The following is a 20,823-nucleotide window of genomic DNA, read 5'->3' as shown; positions in this document are numbered from 1 at the left end:
CCCCCCCCCCCAACACCCCCCCCCCCCCCCATTGTGTTATTCGGGCAGCACCCAAAATCACCTCCTCACCAAATGTCAAATGCATCCAAAAAGCGATTCACCACTCCCTGCTATGATTCCTGGCTGATCCCGCCTGGGGGTTCCAGACATTCCCACTCACCTTTCTTTCTTCCAGCAAAGGGATGGGACATGGAAGCTGTAGGAGGTCTTTTATTTAACACCCCCAAAGATAAAGATAAATAATGCTTCCAGGTGTATGTAATCCCAAATCTTTTTTTCTTTTGGTGTGTTGAAAATGCCATGAAAGTTTTAGTTCACTAAATTCAAAAAAAACAAAACCCCTGTTGATCCTGCCAGAAATTCAGCACTGTCCTGTATCGTGTGCCTTTGTTATCTCAAAGAAATGATTCCACCCTCCCAGTTCTTATCTTTGGACTACAAAACTACCATGAGAGGTAGTGGGACAGTCAGCCGTAAATGGCTGAAAACATGATTGGGATAAACATAAATCTAAAGACAGACAACAAAGCTAACAAAATACAAAACAATAAATAAGAAACAAAAATAAAAAAAAACTCGATGGACTACTCGGTCTTCTTCTGCCGTCACGTTTCTATGTTTCTAAATCAAACCCCTTATATTGTGAAGATAAGGGGGCGGGAGGGGGGGGGCGGGGGTCAGTTTAGCAAAAGACAGCTGAGCAGGGCTGACACCATTTCTTGTGGTTACCGTCCATACAAGGGGGGTGGGGGGGTAATTATAGTTCAGGGTTAATATTTAGCCATCGTTCTGCTCAGAGGGGGACCAATGATTCCAGCAGCGGGGGAGGAGAGGGGGGGATCGCTCCCCAGGAAAGTCGCTGTAATATTCAGAGTATTTTAACTTACAGTTTCTGGGGCCCAATTTAAAAAAATCTGTTTTTTATTTCCTCTTTCATGAGACAAATGGCAGGCTGTGTGCGGGTGACAGGTCCTCTTTACTTTCTCCCCCCGGCTGGTGTGTGTACAATGGGCCGGAGCCGTGTTGTTATAGAAGGACATGCTCTGCTTCCTCCTCACAGCTCCACATACAAGAACGCGTCTCTATTCACGCTAAACCCCCCCCCCACCCCCCCACCTGGATCTTCTTACCTTCTTCTGTGCCGCCTCCAATGCAGCTCCATTACACTCTGGTGTAGGCCTCACAAAGCCAAGACAAGTGGCGTATTGTCAGCCAATCAGCTCCGGTTACAGCGGGAAGCTTTGAGCGTCCCATCGCGGCAGCTTGGATGTGACGGTACGTCGATGGTGGCGCTATCAGATCACCTGATTTCCCACCGCCCTCCACACCTGCGACTAACTCTGAGATTTGTGAGGGAGACCATAAGAAGCCATGTCTGTGGCCGCACCTGTTCCTAGGCCCAGAATGGCATTTTGGCAAAGCCAGCATTCGCCGAAGAGGTTCCTGTACTGCTGGGGCCACTGTCAGCGGGTTCTGTTCTTTTATAGTAAATGCATTTCCAGGTTCTGTATCTCATAGTGCTTCAGAGGTGGGCTTTTCGGCTCTCGTTGTACCTTCTCAACCGATTTAATGGTTTTGCTGTTCCCCTGGACCTTGGGCTGTCCCCCTGTTCCCCTGGTCTGTCCCCCTGTTCCCCTGGACTATCAGGCTGGACCCTGCTCTGTAAGACTGTTTCCCTGGACCCTGGTCTGTCCCCCTGGACCTTGAGCTGTTCCCCTGGACTGCTCCCCTGGACCCTGGTCTGTCCCCCTGGACCTTGACCTGTTCCCCTGGACTGCTCCCCTGGACCCTGGTCTGTCTCCCTGGACCCTAACCTGTTCCCCTGAAACCTGGTCTGTCCCCCTTTAAACCCTGTCCCTGTTCCCCTGGACACTGGTCTGTCCCCCTGTTCCCCTGGTCTGTCCCCCTGGACCCTGGTCTATCCCCCTATACCCTGGTTTATCCCCCTATACCCTGGTCTGTCCCCCTGTTCCCCTGGACTGTCAGGCTGGAGCCTGCTCTGTAAGACTGTTTCCCTGGACCCTGGTCTGTCCCCCTGGACCTTGACCTGTTCCCCTGGACTGCTCCCCTGGACCCTGGTCTGTCCCCCTGGACCCTAACCTGTTCCCCTGGAACCTGGTCTGTCCCCCTTTGGACCCTGTCCCTGTTTCCCTGGACCCTGGTCTGTCCCCCTGGACCCTAACCTGTTCCCCTGGAACCTGGTCTGTCCCCCTTTGGACATTGTCCCTGTTCCCCTGGACCCTGGTCTAGCCCCCTGGACCCTAACCTGTTCCCCTGGACCCTGGTCAGTCCCCCTGGGCCCTAACCTGTTCCCCTGGACCCTGGTATGTCCCTCTGGACCCTAACCTGTTCCCCTGGACCCTGTCCTGTCCCCCTTTGGACCCTGTCCCTGTTCCCCTGGACCCTGGTCTATCCCCCTGCACCCTAACCTGTTTCCCTGGACCCTGGTCTGTCCCCCTGGGCCCTAACATGTTCCCCTGGACCCTGGTCTGTCCCCCTTTGGACCCTGTCCCTGTTCTGTTCCCCTGGACCCTGGTCTGTCCCCCTTTGGACCCTGTCCCTGTTCTGTTCCCCTGGACCCTGGTCTGTCCCCCTTTGGACCCTGTCCCTGTTCCCCTGGACCCTGGTCTATCCCCCTGGACCCTAACCTGTTCCCCTGGACCCTGGTCTGTCTCTCTTTGGACCTTGTCCCTGTTCCCCTGCACCCTGGTCTGTCCCCTGGATCCCCCTCCTTCACACAGAACACAGGAACAGAGCTGAAGAAGTCAATCACAGTCTGTGTGCTGGAGATCCCTCCCCTGTCACCTTTTTATCTCTGGGTGTCAGGAAAACTTCAAATAAGGTAAAAAAAAAACCCAAGGAAAGGGTTAACGCTGCGCTAGAACAGTGTAAAATGATGTGAAGTGTAAAAGCTGCCAGCACTAAAAAGTCCAATACTAAACTCCAAACACCAAAAAATACAAAATAAGTGCAGCGCTAAAACTAAATAAATTAATAGAATATGCTAGAAAAAATCATACAAAAGTGATTGATCCACCAAGCAATATATTAAAAAAACACAACAGGTCTCCTATAAAGGATAGAGACAAATGTCTCAACATATGTCATATGTGAAAAATTATAAAGCATAAAAAAAGTGATAAAGTAAGTCCCAAAATTGTTACAGAAAAAAAGTCCATAAGTGAAGTAAGTGGATGGTCAAAATGAATATATTCTGGAGAAGTGTGACACAGGTGAATCCAACATCCAAAGTGACTTGCACCCAAGTGAGGTATGAGGCTCCTTACCAGCTCAGGATGACCACCATGACAGTGGTCCCACCAGGCATTTGGGAAATTAACAGGTCACCCACAAACCTATGCTGATCTTTTCAGTATGTAGAACTCAAAAGACAAAAATCAAGAAAAAGCTCCCATAGCGTAAAATTGCAAAACAGTAAAATTTTAATGAGCCAAAAGATTGCACTTACAAGAAACTTCCATCAAAAACAGCGTATGACCGAGCATCACGATCGCGGCGTCTCCACGAGCTTCCGCCTGCCTACTGTGTATGTCCCATCAATGAAATATATTTTATATTTTAAATTTTTATGATCTTTCTAACGATCATTTAGTTTTAAAGTGATTCTGTATTATCTCAGGAGTGTGATTATCATAATTGTGTTTATATAATGTTTAAATATATTTTATGCGGTATGGCTACGTACTGTCCATGAGCTTTTTGCCTGCTGGTGTGTATGACCCATTGGATTATAATGGGTATGGTCTTTGCCCACTAGATGGCGAGAACCTTATCCCATTGTTTTCTCTCCCCTGTCTTTCAAATAATTGTCACCGGTAATATTACTGGCTACCACTAGATGGGGGAATTCTTATATCCTTACTCACTTGTATGTCCCTTATTGAACTCACATAGGCTGCCAGAAGTCAATATGGTGGCGCGTGTTTTGTTCCCATCTGTATGGCGCTGCGGGACTATTTAAACCATAAACGTAATGACCGCGTCACTCGGCCAATCCCCAGACGACGTCCCATAGTGACAAAACGCGTAGGGAGGAGCCAGTGACGCTGACGTCATTACGTTTTTCTTCGTGATTGATGGGACATACACAGTAGGCAGGCGGAAGCTCATGGAGACGCCGCGATCGTGATGCTCGGTCATACGCTGTTTTTGATGGAAGTTTCTTGTAAGTGCAATCTTTTGGCTCATTAAAATTTTACTGTTTTGCAATTTTACGCTATGGGAGCTTTTTCTTGATTTTTGTCTTTTGAGTTCTACATACTGAAAAGATCAGCATAGGTTTGTGGGTGACCTGTTAATTTCCCAAATGCCTGGTGGGACCACTGTCATGGTGGTCATCCTGAGCTGGTAAGGAGCCTCATACCTCACTTGGGTGCAAGTCACTTTGGATGTTTGATTCACCTGTGTCACACTTCTCCAGAATATATTCATTTTGACCATCCACTTACTTCACTTATGGACTTTTTTTCTGTAACAATTTTGGGACTTACTTTATCACTTTTTTTATGCCTTATAATTTTTCACATATGACATATGTTGAGACATTTGTCTCTATCCTTTATAGGAGACCTGTTGTGTTTTTTTAATATATTGCTTGGTGGATCAATCACTTTTGTATGATTTTTTCTAGCATATTCTATTAATTTATTTAGTTTTAGCGCTGCACTTATTTTGTATTTTTTATTGTCAGGAAAACTTGTCAGGAAAACTCATGCAGATATCAGAGGAAGGAGGCAGGAGACAGAAATGACACTTAGTGCTCTGGAATGAGACAAGTACACACTATAGAGGGGTGTGCTTTGTTCAGATTTCATGCCCGAGGTTTACAACCACTTTAATTGTTTGTTGCAATAGGAAGACGCCCCCTGAATAGGCTGAAAACAATACAAAATGTGTTTAGGATAAGCTCAGCTTCTGTTATTTGTTGTTTCTTATTGACATCTGCATCTGACTTCCCGTTCATGGAGCACAAAGAGCTGAACATTAATATTTCATAAGAGAAGCAGCTAATTCCATCCTATACAAAGTGTTCCAAGTATTGTTCTCACCTGTAGACTGAAACATCACAAAATATTACAGAATAGCGCCCCCTGTGGTGGGATTGCCTTGTTTCCTTTATTTACTATGTTTGAAAATACACTACATGGCTGAATGTTTGGACACCTGACAACTCTATGAGCTTGTTGGAGATCCCATTCCTAAGCCATGACCATTAATATGGAGTTGGCCTCCGCATACTGATGTTGGATGAGAAAAACTGGTCACAGTCAGCATTCCAATTCATCTCAAAGGTTCTCAGTAGGGTTGAGGTCAGGACTACAGAAGCCTCCACTCTCTTAGGAAGGCTTTGCTCAAAATTTTGGAGTGTCTCTAAGAATTTGTTTGATGATGGAAACAGAATTTGTGAAGTCTGGTACTGATGTTGGATGAGAAGACCTGGCTCACCATTGGCATTCCAATTCATCCCAAAGGTGTTCAGTAGGGTTGAGGTCAGGGCTCTGTGCAGGACACTGGAGTTCCTCCACACCAAACTGGTCACACCATGTCTTTATAGAGCTGAATGTACTCTTCTAGAAAGGTTTCCAACAAGATTTTGGAGGGTGTCTGTGGCAATTTATGCCATTTGTGAGGTTGGCTACTGATGTTGGATGAGAAGACCTGTCTCACATCAGCATTCCAATTCATCCCAAAGGTGTTTAGTAGGGATGAGGGTAGGGCTCTGTGCAGGACACTCAAGTTCCTCCAATGCAATCTGGTCAAACTATCTCTACATTGATTTGGACATTTCATCCCAAAAAACATGTTTTTTAATGACCATTTCTATGAAGGGGTCTATGGTCATTAATATTGAGTTGCCCCCTTTGTGACAATAATGTCCTTCACTCTTCTGGGAAGACTTTCCACAAGATTTTGGTGGGTATCTGTGGAAATTTATGCCATTTGTGAGGTCAGGCAATGATGGTGGATGAGAAGACCCTGGCTCACCATCAGCATTCCAGTTCATTTGGAAGGTGTTCAGTAGGGATGAGATCAGGGCTCTGTGCAGAACACTGGAGTTCCTCCACACCAAACTGGTCACACCTTGTCTTTATGGAGATGTTGGTTGAGAGACCTGCCTCATTCCAGTTCACCCCAAAGGTATTCAGCAGGGTTGGGGTGAGGGCTCTCTGTGGAGGCCATTTACATTTATGGGCTGATTTATCCCAAAGGTGTTCAGTAGGGTTGGAGTGAGGGTCTCTGTGGAGGCCATTAACATTTATGGTCCGATTAATGCCAAAGGTGTTCAGTAGGGTTGGGGTGAGGGCTCTCTGTGGAGGCCATTTACATTTATGGTCCAATTAATGCCAAAGGTGTTCAGTAGGGTTGGAGTGAGGGCTCTCTGTGGAGGCCATTTACATTTATGGTCCGATTCATGCCAAAGGTGTTCAGTAGGGTTGGGGTGAGGGCTCTCTGTGGAGGCCATTTACATTTATGGTCCGATTAATGCCAAAGGTGTTAAGTAGGGTTGGAGTGAGGGCTCTCTGTGGAGGCCATTAACATTTATGGTCCGATTTATGCCAAAGGTGTTCAGTAGGGTTGGGGTGAGGGCTCTCTGTGGGAGGCCATTTACATTTATGGGCTGATTTATCCTAAAGGTGTTCAGTAGGGTTGGGGTGAGGGCTCTCTGTGGAGGCCATTTACATTTATGGTCTGATTCATCCCAAAGGTGTTCAGTAGGGTTGGGGTGAGGGCTCTCTGTGGAGGCCATTTACATTTATGGTCCGATTCATCCCAAAGGTGTTCAGTAGGGTTGGGGTGAGGGCTCTCTGTGGAGGCCATGTACATTTATGGTCCGATTCATCCCAAAGGTGTTCAGTAGGGTTGGGGTCAGGGCTCTCTTTAGACGGCATTTACAGTCATGGTCCGATTTATCTCAAAGATGTTCAGTAAGGATGAGGTCAGGACTCCCGACAGAACACTTGAGTTCCTCAGCACCAAATTGGTTACACCATGTTTCTATTTGGTTGCTTTGTACACAGGGGGGCACAGTCATGGGGGAACAGAAAAGAGTCTGCTCTAAACTGTTACCACAAGGTTGGAAGAGCACAATTGTCTGAAATGTTTTTGTATGATGGAGGATTACCAGGACCCTTCACCTGAAACTCAATCGTTTGGAGGGCTTCGCACATTCTTTGGACCATATACTTAGGTGTGATGGTCATATATCCAAAAACCTTTGGCCATAGGTAGTAGGAAGGTAGTAGAAAAAAACATGTTCACTTGTATATATTTATGTCACTACATTTGGTACATGTACAGGTACATTTTAAGTAAACTCGTCACTTATAAAAAGTAACAGGACATCTTAGCTATAAGTTTGCCATAGGCCCTCCATGTAAAGAGCTTCCATAGAGAAGATTCATTATAGTGAAACCTCCAGAGCCCAGAGGGAGCGGGTCCCGAGAACACCCTCTGTTTTCACCCAACCATTAAATTTAAATGAAGAGGATTAGCAGTGAGCACAAAACACAAACAACCCTTGTAATCCTTTGATTTGAGGGTATTAGCCGCAGTACGTAGGTAGACCTCATCAGATGATGGGCTTCTTCTTTAAATTGGTTTCTTTTGTAGCTGCCATATGTTGGATTTTATCTTTAACTTCCCAGGTTGTCACTTCAGCTAGAACACATGCTATACTTACCAAAGAGGAAGCCCATTGAGCCTAGGTTCTCATTGGAGTGATTTGGCATGCAATGTGACAAATCCACATGTCAAATCGGCAGCTATTGCCGGAAATGGCACGTCCGAATCAGTGTGACGCCGCACCGATTCCCAAAAGTAGTCTCTGTAGTACTTTTGGCAACTTCAGGTGCAATTTCAATAGACATCTGTGCAGGAACTGGGAGACTAGTCAGGATTGAGGGAAAGATGAATGCAGCAATGTACAGATATCCTTGATGAGAACCTTCTCCAGAGCGCTCTGGACCTCAGACTGGAGTGAAGGTTCATCTTCCAACAGGACAACCACCCTAAGCACACAGCCAAGATAACAAAGGAGTGGCTCCGGGACAACTCTGTGAATTTCCTTGAGTGGCCCAGCCAGAGCCCAGACTTGAACCCTATTGAACATCTCTGGAGAGATCTGAACATGGCTGTGCACCGATGTTCCCCATCCAACCTGATGGAGCTTGAGAGGTCCTACAAAGAAGAATGGGAGAAACTGTCCAAAAATAGGTGTACCAAACTTGTAGCATCATACTCAACAAGACTGGAGGCTGTAATTGGTGCCAAAGGAGCTTCACCAAAGTATTGAGGAAAGGCTGTGATACTATGTACATGGGAGGAGCCTGTGATACTTATGTACATGGGAGGAGCCTGTGATACTTATGTACATGGGAGGAGTCTGTGATACTTATGTACATGGGAGGAGTATGTGATACTTATGTACATGGGAGGAGCCTGTGATACTTATGTACATGGGAGGAGTCTGTGATACTTATGTACATGGGAGGAGTATGTGATACTTATGTACATGGGAGGAGCCTGTGATACTTATGTACATGGGAGGAGTCTGTGATACTTATGTACATGGGAGGAGTCTGTGATACTTATGTACATGGGAGGAGTCTGTGATACTTATGTACATGGGAGGAGTATGTGATACTTATGTACATGGGAGGAGCCTGTGATACCTATGTACATGGGAGGAGTCTGTGATACTTATGTACATGGGAGGAGTCTGTGATACTTATGTACATGGGAGGAGCCTGTGATACTTATGTACATGGGAGGAGTATGTGATACTTATGTACATGGGAGGAGCCTGTGATACCTATGTACATGGGAGGAGCCTGTGATACTTATGTACATGAGAGAAGCCTGTGATACTTTTGTACATGGGAGGAGCCTGTGATACTTATGTACATGGGAGAAGCCTGTGATACTTATGTACATGGGAGAAGCCTGTGATACTTATGTACATGGGAAGAGTCTGTGATACTTATGTACATGGGAGGAGTCTGTAAAAAATTATGTACATGGGAGGAGCCTGTGATACTTATGTACATGGGAGGAGTCTGTGATACTTATATACATGGGAGGAGTCTGTGATACTTATGTACATGGGAGGAGTCTGTGATACTTATGTACATGGGAGGAGTCTGTGATACTTATATACATGGGAGGAGCCTGTGATACTTATGTACATGGGAGGAGTCTGTGATACTTATGTACATGGGAGGAGCCTGTAATACTTATGTACATGGGAGGAGTCTGTGATACTTATGTACATGGGAGGAGTCTGTGATACTTATGTACATGGGAGGAGCCTGTGATACTTATCTACATGGGAGGAGCCTGTGATACTTATGTACAGGGGAGGAGCCTGTGATACTTATGTACAAGGGAGGAGTCTAAGATACTTATGTACATGGGAGGAGCCTGTGATACTTATGTACATGGGAGGAGCCTGTGATACTTATGTACATGGGAGGAGCCTGTGATACTTATGTACATGGGAGGGGCCTGTGATACTTATATACATGGGAGGAGCCTGTGATACTTATCTACATGGTAGGAGCCTGTGATACTTATGTACATGGGAGGAGCCTGTGATACTTATGTACATGGGAGGAGCCTGTGATACTTATGTACATGGGAGGGGCCTGTGATACTTATATACATGGGAGGAGCCTGTGATACTTATCTACATGGGAGGAGCCTGTGATACTTATGTACAGGGGAGGAGCCTGTGATACTTATGTACAAGGGAGGAGTCTAAGATACTTATGTACATGGGAGGAGCCTGTGATACTTATGTACATTGGAGGAGCCTGTGATACTTATGTACATGGGAGGAGTCTGTGATGGGAGGAGTCTGTGATATTTATGTACATGGGATTTTTTCATTTTTTATTTTTAATACATTTGCAAAGATTTCATACAAACTTCTCTCACGTTGTCATTATGGGGGATGTTTGTAGAATTTTGAGGAAAATAATGAATTGAATCTATTTTGGAATAAGGCTGCAACATAACAAAATGTGGAAAAAGTGAAGTGCTGTGAGTACTTTCCAGATGCTCTGTATATATATATATGTGATATGATATATGTGATAGTCACACATGGTGACCTTTGTGGGGCTCTGATGATCAGGCGGACGGATTCCTGGCAGGAATTTGGAGGTGTTTGTAATGGACGGGTCTCGGCTTGTGTACCTGACATGGGGCACACCTCTCGCCTGATAACACAGAGCAGCCTCAGGACGCTCACGTGATTTTCATTTATAATTAACAGGAAAACCTCCTTTAGTTTTCTTTTCTGTCCTTTCAAAGGTCATGAAATAATTTAGGTGATTGGCTGGAATCCATCAAATTATATTTTCCTTTTTTTGTTTTAATATTTGTATTGCAATTTTAAGAATGAATAGAGAACCGCAAAGAGAAATCCCCTCGCTGGGGGAATGATGAACGTTTGGCAGCAGGACAAGCATTAAAAAAAAAAATGACTTTAGGTGCTTCTTCACACATTCTCCCTCCATTCTTTATACTGTATATGAAGAGTTTGGTGTAGTGGCGCTGACATATACCATGAAACAGTTTGTTTGTTATACCAGCTGTGACAGTGACATCTGCAGGAGAGTTGTGGTACTGCACTTAGCAGCTAGTATACTAAAACTGTTTGATACACAATATTACCAAAACTATTGGGACGCCTGGCTTTACACATATATCACTTTTAATGACATTCCAGTCTTAGTCCGGAGGGTTCAATATTGAGTTGGCTCCACCTTTTCATTCAACATCAGTGGCTGACCTCACAAATGCTCTTCTGGAAGAATGGTCAAACATTCCCATAGACACCCTCCTAAACCTTGTGGACGGCCTTCCTAGAAGAGTTGAAGCTGTTATAGCTGCAAAGGGCGGGGCCTACTCAATATTGAACCCTCCGGACTCAGACTGGGATGTCATTAAAGGTCATGTGTGTGTAAAGGCAGGCGTCCCAATACTTATGGCAATATAGTGTATACAGTAAATGGGTGTGTGTAAATATATATATATATAGATATATATACACAAACGCCCTATAGGGCGTTGTGTTTATTAAAAACCAGGACTGCTTTGCAATTCTTATTTTTAGTAAATGGAACTGCTAATCCTTCCAGTGTCCGCCTTGTAATTAGAGCCGTGGCACTTCACGTGGTGTAATGAATGGGCCGGTTCTGGGAGGGGGAGGTGCGGGTTTCAGGGGAAAACATTGCGTATTAATAGAAGCGCAGCACATGGCGCTGACACGCCGATCGCCCGGATAGATCTCACAGATCGGCTGCATCACATCAACATTTGTTTTTTCATCATATATAATAAAGTCAACATCAAGAATGATTGCATTGATTTTCCTCCTCTTATAATTCCTCTGGAGACATCGGGGTGGATTTACTAAAAGCAAATAGACTGAGCACTTCGCAAGAGCAATTGCTCCAGAGATTAGTAAATGAGGGGAAGCTCTGCTGACTTCCATCATCCAATCACGTGCAAGCAAAAATGCTGTTCTTTTTTTTTTGTTTTGTTTTTAACTTTCCTTGCATTGCTTGCAATTTGATTGGTTGTTCTTTTCAAAGTGAAGCTTCCCCTCATTTACTAAGCTCTTGTGCAAACACCCCGCAGAGAGCGACTGCTCATTAGTAAATTGCAGATCATTAGAAATAAAAGGGTCATATGAAATAAGTACTTAAATACTGTGCAGCAAAAGTTTTTTGTTTTGCTTTTTTTTTCTTTTCTTGGGGGGGGGGGGGGGGGATTCTTGTTGGGGAGATTCCTCTTAATTTCCTGTTCTGGAGACATGACAGGAAATGAAAGGAAATCTCCCCAGAGTGAGAGCGGATGTCTCCACTGGACCCCCCCGTATTCCTGTTCTGGTGACAACTGTAATCATTTGGTTGTCCCCCCTCACCTCTCCGCCCTGGTGACACACCGGGCAAATACAGAGGGGGGGCGGGAGTATCTCTGGGTGGGGCACAGATAGCAATAAAAGCCTGACAGAGGCCTAACCCTTACCCTCTCTATCAAAAAGGTAAAAGGAAAAAAAAAAGTTATATAGATATACTTTAATATGAAATAATGATTGCAGTTCTACACAATATTCATTTTAGTGAATTGAACATTTTGAAGAGAAGATACAGAATTGAATAGACGTGACGGATGGTGTGGTGGTGGGATGACCTCAATGCTCACACCTCCCCCCCTCTTTTATCTTTCAGTGGACTTCATTACCTGCGGCCTGAAATCGAAGGTACGCTATGAATCCAAAGACTCTCACTTTGAAGTTCAGGCTGACGGCTCCATCGTAGTAAAGGAACATCTGAAGCTTCATGGACACAAAGAGTTGGGTGTTGTGGCATTGGAGGGGAAGAATGTGCTGACTGAGACCACCGTGATACTGAGAAAACGCCACCCCCACCACAAACAGGTGAGCCTCCTATATACGGGGCAGGTAGGTCAGGCTGTATGAATGATGGGGGTCTTCCTTCCATGTCTCTTCCTACCTCCAATAATACCATTGGTAGAGGAAGTTCCAGACTGAATGGGGCTTATTGATGCTGAAAATATTCTTCCTTAGCTGTACAATGTCGGTGGGGTTGGGGTGTACATAGAGTCAGGGCAGCTGTAATGGGGCCCGGGTTCAGTTATACCCCAATATACCCTTTACTGTGAACTCATCCTGAGAGGTGCTGGACTGTCCACACAGAACCACACAGAGGAAGTACCGGCAGGTCCAGAGATACTTCTACATGTGTCCTCTGTGGTCAGTCATGGAATCTGAGTCAAATGATCGAGCCCAGGGGACCCATGGGTCTAAAGGCATTGTGCCCAGGTTCTCTTGCCTAGCTATACTGTGGAGGATCCATCCAGTCATGGGAAGAGTCAGCATCCAAAGAGAAGACCACAGTGGAGGACTCGCTCCGAGGCCACTTCTGTCTGTAGCTGTGCAAATAGTATATGAAGGGTTCCATGACTTGAGTAGATGACAAGATATGGAAACTCATATCTAATTGATAATACTAATAAAGCAAAAAGGAAAAATGTTTATGTACATCTCACAGCAACTTGCATTGATGGTTAATCTGCTGGCATCTGCAATCTTTAGATTGACATTCCAAGGGGACATCAACCTACATTCCACAATACACAAGTTGTGTGCTCCCAGCCATCAAACCACGCGGTATCTGGGAGCTCGGGATTCCACTAACGGTCAGGAATCAGTCATCGTGGTTTCCGATCATGTGATCAACATAATAGCCCATAATAGCCATGATGAGGTGATCACATGAGGTTTGTTTGTAAACCTTGGAAGCCGCAGCCGTCATTGTATTTCCTCCCGTGTGCCAAATTTGGTTGGGGCAACAAAGAAGGATTTAAGGTCTCATTCCACCAAAAAACTGCTTTGTGTTTTACAGCATTTGTTTTCAGAGACTTCTAACACAAGTCCCCAAGGCTGGTCATCTCAGGGAGGACTCGTCAAGGGTTTCCATTATTCCTGTTGGGCCATCTATTTATTTCAAGGTGTCAGGTCAGAGAGTAAGGAGCCCCAATGGGGAGATGTGGGGGCCGGAGTCCTAGAATGATACAAGAAGAAAGCAAAATGAAATGTCACCTTCGGGTGGATCTATTTAGTTAGTTCGAGTTTTAATTGATTGATTGTGACGGTTTTAATTGTTTGTGTCCTCTGCAGGATGAGCTTCGGAGACAGAAGAGAGATTGGGTCATTCCACCAATTCATTGCTCTGAAAATGAAAGAGGCCCATTTCCCAAAAGGCTCATTCAGGTACCTACAACACCAACCTTTCTCCTTCTGTACAGAATACATCATATGTTGGCTTATAGCACAGAGTGCTCAGCATGTCCTCCTTCTGTGTCGGCAGAGCCGGCCTTGTGCCGCACTGTGCATTGTATATATGGCCCAAATTTTGAGGACAGTTGACCATGATAGTTATAAAAATTTGTATTTTCCTTTCCAAAATCATGGGCAATAATATGGAATTAGCCCCACTTTACAACTTTACCACCCTCCGCTTTTCTGGGAAGGCCTTCCACAAGGTTTTGGAGTGCCTGCGGAATGTTCTGCCCATTCAGTAAAAACAACATTGTGAGGTCAGATACTAATGTTGGATGAGAAGACTCACAATTGCTGTTCCAATTCATTCCAAAGATGTTCAGTAGGGTTGAGGTCAGGGCTCTGTGCAGGACACTTGAGTTCCTCCACCCATCACACCTCTATGAGCTTGTTCGACATCCCTTTGAGTTACTTGGGTTTCTACCCATTGTAGCTATAACATCCTGCACGCTTCTGGGAAGACTTTCTTGTTGGGCCTAACATTGGGCACCAGAAAAAAAAACTTGGCTCCCAACTGGTACTCCAATTCACCGCAAAGGTGTTCAGTAGGGTTGAGGTCAGGGCTCTGTGCAAGGCACTTGAGTTTCTCCACACCAAACTGGTCAAACCATGTCTTTATACAGTCGCCCCCCCCCCCTTCTTTGTGCCTAATAACAGCCTTCCCTTCTCATGGAAGACTTTCCCCCAGATCTTGAAGGGTGCCGGGGGAATTTGTGCCCATTTGTGAGGTCAAGTACTAATGTTGGATGAGAAGACCTGGATCGTCCCAAAGGTGATCAGTAGGGATGAGGTCCGGGCTCTGTGTAGGACACTGGAGTTCCTCCACACCAAACTGGTCACACCATGTCTTTATGGAGCTGGCTTTGTACATCACAGGGGACAGTCATGCTGGAACAGAAAAGGGTGTTCATCAAACTGTTACCATAAGGCTGGAAGAGCACAATTGTCTACAATGTCTTTGTATGATGAAGGATTAACAGAACCCTTTAGTGGAAACGCCCGAACTCCATCATTTGAAGGGATGTCCACATACATTAGGCCATATAGTGTAGTTGTGGTTAATGTCCACAAACTTTTGGATACATAGTATAGTGTAGTCACAGTTTAGGAGCAATCCCTCATATCCATCCATGGGCCTCAGAAAATTAGGAAAATAAAAGTATGTTGTGGGCACAAGGATAGAGCAAAGTTAAGAATCATGAAAATGAAGAAGGAGCCTCCACCCATCTAAAAAACATAATCGGGACTTATGTGCCTTTATGAAAGCTTATTGCTCTTCCCATTTCCCATATTCCTTCCTTCTAGGTCAAGTCCAGTCGGGCAGGCGAAATTTCTGTGTTCTACAGCATCACAGGCCAAGGGGCCGATTCTCCGCCCGTGGGGACCTTTATCATTGAGAGGACTACTGGATGGCTTAACGTGACCCGGCCTCTGGACAGAGAGACTATACCCAGCTATACGGTAAGCAAACATTTTATCTGCTAACTAATGCTAATTACCTCTGAGACCTGCCTGTCTGTGCCCAGTCCAATTCTGCCCGCTCATACATCATTGTGTCATGTGACTGACCAGCTTTTTTATTACATTTTTAAATATTGTATTAATTATATTTTTAGCTGTTTTTGCCTTTAAAATATTTATACGATTATATAACTCTTGGGGAACATCATGGTCATCATTTATTACTGCTAACCTATACAGTGGTATTAACAAGGGGGCCCCCAGATCCCGCCCCCCCATGTGAATGAGTATGGGGTACATAGTACCCCTACCCATTCACCAAAAAAAGTGTCAAAAAGTAATAAAAACACAGACAGTTTTTGAAAATTCCTTGCTGGGATCTGGGAGCCCCCTTGTTAAAGGAGGCTTCCAGATTCCGATAAGCCCCCCGCTCGCAAACCCCCATAACCACTGCTCAGGGTTGTGGGGAAGAGACCATTGTTCCCATTGGGGACAAGGTGCTTTGGGATGCAGGAGGCAGAACCCCCCATGTTGCGGGCATGTGGCCTGGTATGGTTCTGGGCCTTCACGCCGTTTTTTTCCTTAGTATTTTTTAAATAGCTGGGTGTCGGCAATCGCACCCATGAGTCAATTTAAATGTGATTTTTTTTTTTTCTTTAGAAGTGTCATTTTTGCTGCAGAAGGTTCTATGCATGCTACAGATGCGCCACTTTACAGGCAGACAAAGGGGACCCCCCAGGCACTATATTTAAAGGAATTTTTAATTTTTATTGTTGCATTTTAAGCATCATCACTGCTCCTGAAAAAACTTTTGTTTTTTTAAAAAAGTTTTTTGGATTGATACATGTCCACCAGGGCAGTACCCGGACCCCCATACCTCTTTTATGGCCAATTATTTGCATATAAGCCTTCAAATTGGGCATTTTGATTTCTCATGTTCGGCTCCCATAGACTTCAATGGAGTTCACTGTTTAGGTCAGGGGGTGTTCGGCCCATCATTAATCACAGGGTAAGAGATAAAAATGGGTTTTCTTTGGGGCAAGTCATTGGGTTCTCAACAAGAATTTCTCCCAATTTCTGTTATACGTCAGACAAGACGATTCTATCATAATAGATTGTTCCTTCTTGTTTCAGGTCTTCGTCTACGCCGTCTCATCAAATGGGCAACAAGTAGAGACCCCCATTGAGATTATTATTGAAGTGACCGATCAGAACGACAATCGTCCGTCCTTCACCCAGCCGGTGTTTGAAGGCACAGTGACCGAGGGGTCCAAACCGGGTAAGTTGTTAGGACTCAGATTTAAAGTGGATCTTTTATAGCAGGAGTAGGCAGCCTCGAAGAGGTGGAGATCTACCTGAACAACATGAACGAGATCAAAGACCACTGGGGCTCAACACCATTTTTTTTTTCTTTTTAGACATTAACTAGCAAGACCTAACTAAATAGTAAGGGAAACTTATAATAATAGTGAAACTCATAGTGGAAACATATAATAATATAAATGTCATTGTAAAAATATAAATGTAACCTTCCTTAAAGGAGGAACAGTGTCAGTAGAGCAGAGGATGGTGTCAGTAGGGCAGTGGATGGTGTCAGTAGGGCAGTGGAGGGTGTCAGCAGAGCAGTGGACGGTGTCAGTAGTGCAGTGGATGGTGTCAGTAGGGCAGTGGACGGTGTCAGCAGGGCAGTGGACGGTGTCAGCAGGGCAGTGGACGGTGTCAGCAGAGCAGTGGACGGTGTCAGCAGAGCAGTGGACGGTGTCAGTAGAGCAGTGGACGGTGTCAGCAGGGCAGTGGACGGTGTCAGTAGGGCAGTGGACGGTGTCAGTAGGGCAGTGGATGTGTCAGTAGAGCAGTGGATGGTGTCAGTAGAGCAGTGGACGGTGTCAGTAGTGCAGTGGATGGTGTCAGTAGGGCAGTGGACGGTGTCAGCAGGGCAGTGGACGGTGTCAGTAGGGCAGTGGACGGTGTCAGCAGGGCAGTGGACGGTGTCAGCAGAGCAGTGGACGGTGTCAGCAGAGCAGTGGACGGTGTCAGTAGAGCAGTGGACGGTGTCAGCAGGGCAGTGGACGGTGTCAGCAGGGCAGTGGACGGTGTCAGTAGGGCAGTGGAGGGTGTCAGCAGAGCAGTGGACGGTGTCAGTAGAGCAGTGGACGGTGTCAGTAGTGCAGTGGACGGTGTCAGTAGGGCAGTGGACGGTGTCAGCAGGGCAGTGGACGGTGTCAGCAGGGCAGTGGACGGTGTCAGTAGGGCAGTGGAGGGTGTCAGCAGAGCAGTGGACGGTGTCAGCAGAGCAGTGGACGGTGTCAGCAGAGCAGTGGACGGTGTCAGCAGGGCAGTAGACGGTGTCAGTAGGGCAGTAGACGGTGTCAGTAGGGCAGTGGACGGTGTCAGCAGGGCAGTGGACGGTGTCAGTAGGGCAGTGGACGGTGTCAGTAGAGCAGTGGACGGTGCCAGTAGAGCAGTGGACGGTGTCAGCAGGGCAGTGGACGGTGTCAGTAGGGCAGTGGACGGTGTCAGTAGAGCAGTGGACGGTGTCAGTAGGGCAGTGGACGGTGTCAGTAGGGCAGTGGACGGTGCCAGTAGAGCAGTGGACGGTGTCAGTAGGGCAGTGGACGGTGTCAGTAGATCAGTGGACGGTGTCAGTAGGGCAGTGGACGGTGTCAGTAGGGCAGTGGACGGTGTCAGTAGAGCAGTGGACGGTGTCAGTAGAGCAGTGGACGGTGTCAGTAGAGCAGTGGACGGTGTCAGTAGGGCAGTGGACGGTGTCAGTAGGGCAGTGGACGGTGCCAGTAGGGCAGTGGACGGTGTCAGTAGGGCAGTGGACGGTGTCAGTAGGGCAGTGGATGGTGTCAGTAGGGCAGAGGATGGTGTCAGTAGGGCAGTGGACGGTGTCAGTAGAGCAGTGGACGGTGTCAGTAGGGCAGTGGACGGTGTCAGTAGGGCAGTGGACGGTCAGTAGAGCAGTGGATGGTGTCAGTAGGGCAGTGGACGGTGTCAGTAGGGCAGTGGACGGTCAGTAGGGCAGTGGACGGTGTCAGTAGAGCAGTGGACGGTGTCAGTAGAGCAGTGGACGTTGTCAGTAGGGCAGTGGACGGTCAGTAGAGCAGTGGACGGTATCAGTAGGGCAGTGGACGGTGTCAGTAGGGCAGTGGACGGTGTCAGTAGGGCAGTGGACGGTGTCAGTAGGGCAGTAGACAGTGTCAGTAGGGCAGTAGACGGTGTCAGTAGGGCAGTAGACGGTCAATAGGGCAGTGGACGGTGTCAGTAGGGCAGTGGACGGTGTCAGTAGAGCAGTGGACGGTGTCAGTAGGGCAGTGGACGGTGTCAGTAGGGCAGTAGACAGTGTCAGTAGGGCAGTAGACGGTGTCAGTAGGGCAGTAGACGGTCAATAGGGCAGTGGACGGTGTCAGTAGGGCAGTGGACGGTGTCAGTAGGGCAGTGGACGGTATCAGTGGAGCAGTGGACGGTGTCAGTAGGGCAGTGGACGGTATCAGTGGAGCAGTGGACGGTGTCAGTAGGGCAGTGGACGGTGTCAGTAGAGCAGTGGACGGTGTCAGTAGAGCAGTGGACGGTGTCAGTAGGGCAGTGGACGGTGTCAGTAGAGCAGTGGACGGTGTCAGTAGGGCAGTAGACAGTGTCAGTAGGGCAGTAGACGGTGTCAGTAGGGCAGTAGACGGTCAATAGGGCAGTAGACAGTGTCAGTAGGGCAGTAGACGGTGTCAGTAGGGCAGTGGACAGTGTCAGTAGGGCAGTGGACGGTGTCAGTAGGGCAATGGATGGTGTTGGTAGTTTTTTATTTTCATTATTTAATTTTTTTTTTTTTATTTATTCAACTTTTAAAATAATTTAATTGCTATTGCTTTTTACAATTGTATTTATCATCCCTGTTGGGGGTCTTTAGTGAAATATCAGGAGTCTAAACAGACCTCTGATGTCTCACTTTTGAGACAGAGAAAGGGACTGAGGACAAAGATTCCCCAGTCCCTTTCTCTGCAGCCTCAGCTGCAGTGGACAGTGAATGAATGGGAAGTGCTCTTTTGCTGACCGACCTCGTTATGAATGGATACAGTATCGATCGGGAACCGATCACTCACTGTGTTCATTCAGAAAAGGAAGGGGTCAGGAAATGACCTATATATTGGCCCCCTCCCCCACTGTTCACCCTGAAGTTCCCCCTCAGCAGCTGGTGGGAGGGGAAGCTGGCAGCACTGGGCGGGGGGGGGGTACTAGGGGAGCACACAGGGGGGCAACAAAAGGAAGGGAAAACCTGGAGAGAAGGGTCACAAGGGGCGGCATTAACAGGAACCTTTCTCCGTATTTTCTGAATTCTGAACTGAATTCCGGCGGGTGATAGAGGAGGAGCTTTCAGCTGCTGCTGGGGGAAAATACTGGAGATCGGTTCTGGTAATGCCACCCCCGCCGCCCCTCCTGTGCAGGTTCCGGGAGTCGGCAAGGAAGGGACACGATCTACCCGTCACCTGCCTGTGATCAATGGGTAGATTGCGATCTACAGGTTGCCAACCCCCATTTTAGAGCGTGTCGGGTTTTTAGAACTGTCTTCTTCTTTTAGAATTGCTTCTTTCCTCATACAAGTCTATGAGAATGCAAAGTCAGCTGGATGAGGGTCCTGAACCTGCAATGAATTCTGAATTATCTACGAAGTGTCTTTAAACTGTGAAGCGCACATTGAACTCGCCCATCAAAGCTCGCCGACACCGGCCCATAAAGCGGAGCTTCGCTCAAAAGTGAAAGAGCCACTTATGCTCCTCCCACCTCCACCTGTCACTCCCCCTTGCCCTTACCCTCCAGGGACAAGTCTCAGGAGGCTGCCGGGCCAGTCTCCCTTCATTGCACAATCTCACGCATGCACAGTAGGGAGTCGGTTGTGATTATTAAGGAAGCCACAGCGGCTCCCAAATCCAAGATGGCGGCACCAGGGGTCCGCAGCGGGGAAAAGACCCGGTTGCGGGAGGACAGCGCTGGACTCCAGGGACTGGTAAGTACCTGATTTAAAAAAAAAAAAGGGGTGAAGTTCCTCCTTAGGGTGACCATACACTTTACAATCTGATCGTACAATCTACTTTAGATCTACCATCAACTATGTAGTACATGGACCTGTCTGGTTTGATATAAATGGAATAGATTGATCAGGTAGGTCCTCCTACTATAGTGTTTTGCTGAATCTAAGGGAGATTGTACAATCAGATTGTGTACTTTTTGGCCAGCTTTAGATTGGATTTGGACTTTAAAAGATTATTTTCTGTCCTTTGCATCATCTGCAGGTTGTTGGGGGTTCTGGGGGGGGGGGGGGGTTGGGTCTTTATGGTGGTGGGGGATGAGCTGGATGGTCATTTGTTTTTTTTCATCAAATAATCTTCCGGGGTTTGTTGTCATGTGATGACTTTAGTGAAGCGGCACTCCCTATGGGCACTCCCTCCGGATACTTCCATTGTAATGTCTCTTCT

The 20,823-nt window shown here is 46.7% G+C and overlaps 1 protein-coding gene across 1 annotated transcript in view; it reads left to right on the top strand.

Annotated features, from left to right (window-relative positions):
- LOC141112870 (cadherin-1-like) overlaps window positions 1-20,823 on the top strand; it is a 69,998-nt gene that overhangs the window by 30,408 nt on the left and 18,767 nt on the right. The window contains exons 3-6 of the mRNA XM_073605974.1: window positions 12,261-12,469; window positions 13,733-13,825; window positions 15,200-15,355; window positions 16,490-16,634. Coding sequence (XP_073462075.1) covers window positions 12,261-12,469; window positions 13,733-13,825; window positions 15,200-15,355; window positions 16,490-16,634 — 603 coding nt within the window. The remainder of the gene's footprint in view (window positions 1-12,260; window positions 12,470-13,732; window positions 13,826-15,199; window positions 15,356-16,489; window positions 16,635-20,823) is intronic.

This window comes from Aquarana catesbeiana, linkage group LG11 (assembly GCF_042186555.1).
Source record: "Aquarana catesbeiana isolate 2022-GZ linkage group LG11, ASM4218655v1, whole genome shotgun sequence".
Classification (NCBI taxonomy): Eukaryota; Metazoa; Chordata; class Amphibia; order Anura; family Ranidae; genus Aquarana; species Aquarana catesbeiana.
This window is presented reverse-complemented; position numbering and strand designations above follow the sequence as displayed.